The sequence below is a fragment of the Amborella trichopoda genome, chromosome 2 (genome assembly GCF_054954075.1).
Source record: "Amborella trichopoda isolate Santa Cruz 75 chromosome 2, AtrichopodaSantaCruz75HAP2 v2.0, whole genome shotgun sequence".
Taxonomy (NCBI): domain Eukaryota; kingdom Viridiplantae; phylum Streptophyta; class Magnoliopsida; order Amborellales; family Amborellaceae; genus Amborella; species Amborella trichopoda.
The window spans coordinates 2,002,886-2,010,706 of NC_142337.1; the positions used below are offsets into that span (position 1 = coordinate 2,002,886).

The following is a 7,821-nucleotide window of genomic DNA, read 5'->3' on the forward strand; positions in this document are numbered from 1 at the left end:
TATAAAACCAATGTATACGTTTTTCTATGTAATTTGGATTTTTTATGGTAATATTTTACTTGTTATTGTCATAGGTCCTTTTTTATATATATTTTCTTTCTTTTTTTTGAATTTTTTGACGTATCCCTAACGTTTGGACTTTCATATTTAGTTCTCCTAAATTCATGTTTTACATTTTTTTTTAGCTCATGTGGATTTTTTATGTTATTTTTTGTTTAGTTTGGTTTTTATATGTAATTTGATTTTTTATGTTATTTTTTGTTTAGTTTGGTTTTTTTGTTTAGTTTGGTTTATTTTAACTTTTTTTTTTTTATCTTTTTTTTTTTTTGTGTTTTTTTTTTGGCAGGGTACATGCCTATTGGACTTGTCCTCTTTTTTTTCTTTTTCTTTTTTTCTTGACAATATTCCATACTTTTTATTAATCAATCAAGAATGATCAAGATCATAACAACACGGTTACATAATCAGCAACCGCCAAAGAGAGAAGCTGTACACAATCTTTTAAGCCGCCGCCCCATTTTCAAATGTTGCTTCATCATTCGAGCGCTTTATTCCTGCAGCCGCCTTGTCAACCTGAAAAAGAAAAGGAAAAAAATATAAAAAGTTATTAGAGGTTATTATAGAAGAGAGAGTAAATTTAAATAATTTACCCAAAAAAGAGAATAAATTTAAATAATGTGAACTTATGAGAGAGAGTAGATATAAACAAAGTGAGGTTAAAAGAGAGACTAAATTTAAACAATGTGAGGTTATTAGAGTGAGAGTAAATTTAAATAATGTGAGGTTAGGAGAGAGTGTGTGAGTGAAGGAAAATGGATTGATAGAGCTGTAACTCTATCAAAATTAGTAAAGCCTCATCTCATAACTCATTAAAAATTACATTTTAAGCATTGAAAAACCATTACATCGTTTATCTTGGTTTGAATAGAAAAAACTAGGATTTTAAACTCTAAAAATATATATATTGTAATTGTTGGATGCCCCATACCATTGTGGAAGGGGAAATTGTCCTAAAGGGTAGTTTTGAAAAGTCAAAAAAAATTACTCATTGACCAAGCCATCTTCCCCAAATAAGATCTCAGGTGATGATGGTTTTGTTGGGGTAGAGTTTCTTCTCTTATCTATTAATTAAAAAGGGATAGAAAGGTTACGAGATACTCATCTCATTGACCTATATAAAATGTGAAAATATGGGCGTTTAGGTTTTTTTTAGTTTGTGTATTCCTCTATTGAATGTGAGATTTTTCTTGGTGTATTAGAAAAATATAGAGAACATTTTCTTATAGAGAAGAAGAAAAGAGAGAAAGTTACAATGTTTTTAAAGAGAGAAGAAAGAAGAAAAGAGAGAGTGAGACCATTTTTTTCAAAAAGAGAGATAAAACCTCTAGAAAAGAACAAAAAAACATCTAACAGATAAAAGAACCTCAGAGAGAGAGAGAGAGAAAAGCTTATGGAAGAAATCAGAGAGTCTAAAAAAACTTGTTTCTTAAAAAAACATTGTAACCATAATTTTTATAGTGGATTTGTTTCTTTTTTCCCATGGACATAGACTCAAAAGGTAAACGACGTAAAATCTCGATGCCAATAAGTTATTTACTTTATTGCAATTTTTTTCTACTCATACACACATATCAATTTTGGCATATATTTATTCCATATATCCATCCTCATTCGTGCAAGATGGCTCTCAATTGGGTGAGCCCAACAGTAACAAATTATTTAGACCGCCATTTTGCCCTAAATATAAGTGTTAATAGATCTACAAGATCTTTATTGATTTTTTAGTTTCAAATTTAATTTCGTTGCCAAAAGTGCTTTCCGGACAAGGATTTGAGATGAGGCTTTATTTTGGTTTCATAAGCCTTATGGAAACCAATGTGAGATTATTTTTTTGGTTTACAGGGGGAGGAGACAGAGTAAATATAAATAAGGTGAGATTATTAGATAGGGGAAGGTTTCTATGCTTCCCCTACAACATAGAAATTCTATCCTCTCCCTACCATCCAACCATCCAATTTTGATCAAGAGAGTCACTCACCGTTTGATATTAGATCCGATGTCTCAAAATATTTTATTTTTAGTTTTTTTTTATACAAATTGTATGAATATGAAATTTGGTACATGGAATCTTCTCATTGGGGCACATCTATAAAAAATATTTAAAATAATTTTTTGATAAAATATAATGACTAAAATACCCATTGAATCTTTCAAGGGTATTTTGGTTATTTTATTTTATTGAAAATATTTTTTTTATATTTTTCACTAGCGCAAGTTTAATAGAAGAATGGACGGCTAAAATTTGGTGTTAAAATGGTTTATAAAAAAAAATTTAAAATATAATAGTATAGAGACGTGACATTGAGATTGGGGCAATCTTAGCCCTTTATTCAGAATGGACAGTTGGATAAAGGGAAAGATAGAACTTCTGTATTGTAGAGGAATCATAAAAAGCTTGCCCAATAGATAGAGTGAGAGTAAATTTAAACAATGTGAGGTTACTAGAGTGAGTAAATTTAAACAAAGTGAGGTTAAGAGAGAGAGTTTAAACAATTTGAGGCTATTGGAGAGAGAAAGAAGGAAAGGATAGGGGATTGTTTTCATTCTTGGATGGTCGGATTTCTCATTGGAAACAGGCAGAAGAGAGAAAAACTTTGAAATCATGCTTACTACTAGATTTACCTCTTTATCCCAGTTGGTCCTGGCTGTTAGAACAATAAGAATTGCAGTTTGTAGTCCCACTCCATTAATCAGCCCCCACCAAATCCCCAGTCCAAATTGAATTAAAAATAAAAAGTAAATAAATTAAGAATAAAAGGAGAATTGAACATAAAAATAAAAGTAGAATTCATCAAAATATGTCGGATTTATCAAGTATTTTACGTTCTATCCATTTTCAATTATTCCAATAAGTTTTTTTAAATTAAATCAATGAGATCAGGTAAAATGTTAAATAGTTCATCTAAAATGTGTATATTAATAAATTTAATAAAATAAAATAAAAATAAAAATTAATATGCATTAATTATTTCTCAAGTTTTTGTATGCCAACTTACAGCTTCATCTAGTTCAGTCTTAAAGCCAAGAAAACATCCAATGGGAAGGCCAATTAGGTAATAAGTTGCCAAATTAACATAGGCCACCAAGGCTTGCCATCCACAACCAATAGCAACTCCTGCATTAACAAATTTATAATTCCTTAGCTGGTCTTTATAGTAAGCTAAAAGATTATATGTCGGAGCATATGTATAGTAATTGTATGCTATAAAACCATTTATTTTTAGTTTAAGAAGATCACAATCACTTTCAACCATTGGATGTGATATCTGAAAGCTATAGTTGTATCATATAATTCGAGAAAATTTATTTGATTTTTGTACCTAACCAGTTGCACACCCTTAGCTAAAATTTATATCTAATGATCAATGTCAATTGTGACCTCCTTGTGTCAAAAACATACAATCTTATTGGATACTTTTCCCATAGTATATTTACTCCCTTGGGTAAAACCTTGTCTAGGTGTAACTCTATGGCACAAAATTTTGGGGCCGTAACCTCCTAAACCATGCAACAAACATAAATAAAAAATAAAAAAGAAAAAAAAGGACAAAAAGAAAAAAGGTGAATAAATTGATACACGTTCTCCATGTACTTGAGGAAAAAAGCTTTCAAAAAGATTGAAGAGAGACCATCCAATTTTTAAACAATCATGCATTAGTTCTTAAGAATTCGTAGGTTTTTTTTTCACTAGTAACTCTAAACTGGATCCCAAAATTTGACATCTATAAAGTCCTCTCTTTTGCCTGTTAAGATAGTTAAAGTGTATTTTTTAGAAATTAGAGAGAGAGAAGAGAGAGAAAGAAAGAGATAGAGAGAAGAGGGAAAAAGAGAGAGAGAAAAAAAGAAAGAGTGAAAAGAGAGAGAGAGAGTGAAAGGGAGAGAGAGGAGAGGAGAGAGTGAAAGGGGCCACATGAGCATATCTCTAATGAAGCTGTCGACTACTAAGTTTATGGGAAAATTACAAATAACTTCAAGACTAGACTTTTTAGGCAAGTTACCTCCAATCAAATTTTTGTTTCTCATTTTTTTCCTAAAATATATTTTTCTAGCAAATACCCCAAAGTATAAAAAAAATACATTTTTTGTATATAAAATTTAATTTTGACTGGACATTCACGTGTGCTTACATGGGTTGTCGGATCGCTCTTTGACATTGCTAGACCCCATCAAACTAAAAAAAGTGTCGGACCGCTCTTTGACATTGCCCGACCGCAGTTTGGGCCTATTGCCGGACCGCTTCTTGGTAGTATCAGACACATGGGCCTATTGCCAGACCGTTCTTTATCAGTGCTTGACCACCACTGTTATTTACTGAACTGACATTACACTGCTAAACCACCCAAAGAGTACGCCGGACTGCCTTTTTGTGGGACTGAGGAGAGAGAAGTGTGGGTAAAAGCCAAGGAGGGTAGTTTAGACTATTTTTTATTTTTTATTCTGTGTATTTGTCAAAAAAGTATACTTTGAGGTTAAAAGTGAGAAAAAATTTGATGTACCTTGCATAAAAATTCTAACCTTACGAGTTATTTGTAATTTTCCCTAAATTTATCTCTCCCATTTTATTCTCTTATTCACTACAACAGTCTAATGGCATACATTCCGATATTGCCCTTGATGAGTCAAAAGTGGAAGTCCTCTCTCTCATGGACGGACTTTACTAACAATAAATACTGAAAGCCGGATGTAAAAGATATATGCATACACAAGCTTGAAGGATTTGTTAGTGTACCAGAGAGAATGGGTTGTGTTCCATTAAGGAGCACGGATAATGCAAGAAGAGGAGTCATGGTTTGAACAGCCTCAATCACTTCATCAGAACTAGTGAAGGCTAAACTCAATGGTCTCTTCAACACCAAAACTGCAATGCTCAAAATCAAGCTGATAATAAAACATGTAGTTGTCACCACCACCACTGAGAATTTTGCGGTTCGCGGCCTCTGCGCCCTGAGCTCGTTCCCGACTCGGATGCTGCAAATTATTCTTTATATCAACAAATAATTTACAAGTTTTCCACCCGCATAATACATATATACATACATATACGTACATATATGCATATATACATAAATAAGGCATGCAGCCCAAGAATAACATGTGTATGTATTCCAACTTGAGATATTAAGCAAAGTTGTGAAGGGCAAGGTTTGGTCTGGCTCCACTTGACACTTGACTTGGACCCAACAGAGTCTAGGTCTACTTGACCTAGGCCCAACTGGGTTTCGATCATGTCCTGGACTAACATGGTCGGGTTGTAGTCCACCTAATCCAAGTTTAGAGTTCACTACTTTATTGGTGAACTTCGAATTTCCTACTCCAAATGTTTCCACTATAAAATATATTTTAAAAATAAACGCTAAATTAAAGTAATTCCTTACTTTTTTCTTATTAGTGCCTAGATTTTGGAAATAATTTAGAATAATAAATATAATCTTTATTAAAAAATTTAATAATGAAAATTTTTAGGACTAGAAATTTCTAAGTTCACAATCACTGGAAGGTAGCAAAAAAACCCGACCAGGTGAAAGTCAAATTGCCTCGGGATGCCTGTTTTCACCGTTTAGAGAAGGGGAATTTTTTTTTTTTTGGGTAAGTCAGTGAGAGAGAAGGTCTCTATCCGATTTTCATTAATAACTAGAGAGAAGGAGAAACTTAGGGTAGGGGAACTTAAATATAGGTAGGTATCATACATATATCAAATATACACGGGCAAAAACAAATTATGGGAGATTCTATAATGCATATATACCTTGCTGCATAACTTATGCCCAACATGAGCATCATATCCCAGTTAAGGTAGTTCATAATGTATAATTGAAACAATCAAGAGTATAAGTTGTCTAACATGTACATTTATTATAAAGAACTGTATACAATGAGATCATTTACTTTTAAAATAGGGAGGTCACAATTACTTACAATCATCCAATGTGAAAGTTGATACTTTGGGTGTATCACAAGTTCAAGAAAAATTCTTTTTAATTTTGAGCTTGGTCAATGAAATAAATGCAGCCACCCAATTTCCCATCCAGTGGTCAAGATGTATTGTGACCACCTTACACCAAAGATAAATAGTCTCATCATATACTTTCCCATAAAATAAACAACAAACATGTCACCCATTAAATCATAATTTTAAAAAATAAAATCCACCTTTCAAATTCTAGATTGGTTCCTTCACTTCTCTCTCAATTTTTAAATTAGAAAAAACAGGAGTTAAACATGAACAATAGGAAATTAAGTTAAAATGAAATAAACAATACAATAAAATTAAATTTGTAAAAATTAAATAAGGGTAACTAATCATAATATACCCAACTTATCAATTATGTAACATTTTACCCACATTCAACTATTCCAACTCATTAATCTTGATTACATGTATTTTGATTCGGATCTTTTCCAATTTAATTAAAAAATGAATATAATGTGATGCATTTTGACAAATTTCCATATTAAATACATTTTCTTTTCTTTTCTTGCCAGAAAGAGAAAAAAAAAGAAGAAAGGAACTTACCAAACTGAAATGGAATCCAAGGATACTTCTGCATTAGGTAGGAGTCCTGAGATAAGCACCAACCCTTGAGAATACCATATCTCCAAGCTGCAAATTGAAAATAATTTTATATTAATTGTTTTATCTATCAACATAAAGAACAATTTTAATTCAAGAACCAGCCATAAATTAGAACACCATTTCTCAGGGCAATATTTTATTTCGAATGCGTATAGAAAAGTCACGGAGGAGCGTACTATACATTTACTCCCTCAGTCAAAGAACATGATTTTTTATCCAAAATTTCTTGAGATCCACTTCAGAATCAATATCTAAGTATTTCGAAAAAATAAAATAAAATTAGATTTGTATTCCAAAACTTTTAGATCGAATTGTCCAAAAATTTTGAATTGTAACAATCACAATAGCCATCGAGGCAAATGAGCAGATGGGGGATTTGCCATTGATGGCACTTGAAGTTTAAGAAAGTTTTTCTCATACTTTGTGAAACAGCGCTAGGCCAATGATTTTGTATTTGATGGGTAAGGGTGTAACCTTTTTATCTTAAAGGAAAGTAGTCTCACAATATATAATCTTATGTTTTTGCAAGCTCTATATTTCTAATTTTAAAAGAAAAAGTATATAAAGAGACCATTTCTCATGTCCATCAGGTTTTAAGTATGTCATTGACTAGACTTAAAGTTCAATAAAAATTTCTCGAACTTTATGTTAGGCCGCAAGCTATTCAATTTAACATCTAATGGCTTGTATCAATTGTGACTTCTATCTAACAAAGATAAATGGTCTCATGGTATATAATCCTAAAATAAAACTATTAATCCTCATTTTGATGTTTAAAAATCTAACTACTAGGTTTTACTCCCTATAATAAGAGGAGATATCCCAGACTAGGGTGTTTCAAAGTTTGATAGTGCCTACCCTAAAAGATAAAATAATAGTAATAAAAAATAAAAATAAATAAATATGGCAGCTAAGGTGGGGTTTTCAAACTTCCTTCTCGGCTTGGGTGGTATATAGGGTTCTCATTTCAACCTCTAATAACAATGTTGGAAATCCCAAAAAGCATTTTGTCTTGGGTAGATTCCTGCAGTATTCCCCATTTATTTTGAGGGCCTTAAAGGGCATTTAATAACCTTAAATTTTGGCACAAACCTTATTCTTGCTATGATGAAGAAGGTGAAGAAAAATAGGGATTATCTACAAAAATGCCATTTATCTTTTGTACTTGGATATCATAATCATTTCCA

The 7,821-nt window shown here is 31.7% G+C and overlaps 1 protein-coding gene across 1 annotated transcript; it reads right to left on the bottom strand.

Moving 5' to 3' along the window:
• Window positions 1-404: 404 nt before the first annotated feature.
• LOC105420112 (protein DETOXIFICATION 41-like) lies at window positions 405-7,149 on the bottom strand. Its single transcript, XM_011622514.2, has 6 exons — window positions 6,575-7,149; window positions 5,807-5,863; window positions 4,790-5,028; window positions 3,058-3,175; window positions 2,683-2,770; window positions 405-573 (listed from the first exon to the last, which is right to left on the bottom strand). The coding sequence occupies exons 1-6, from the start codon at window positions 6,706-6,708 to the stop codon at window positions 502-504; spliced, it is 708 nt and encodes a 235-aa protein (XP_011620816.2). The 5' UTR covers window positions 6,709-7,149; the 3' UTR covers window positions 405-501.
• Window positions 7,150-7,821: the final 672 nt, after the last annotated feature.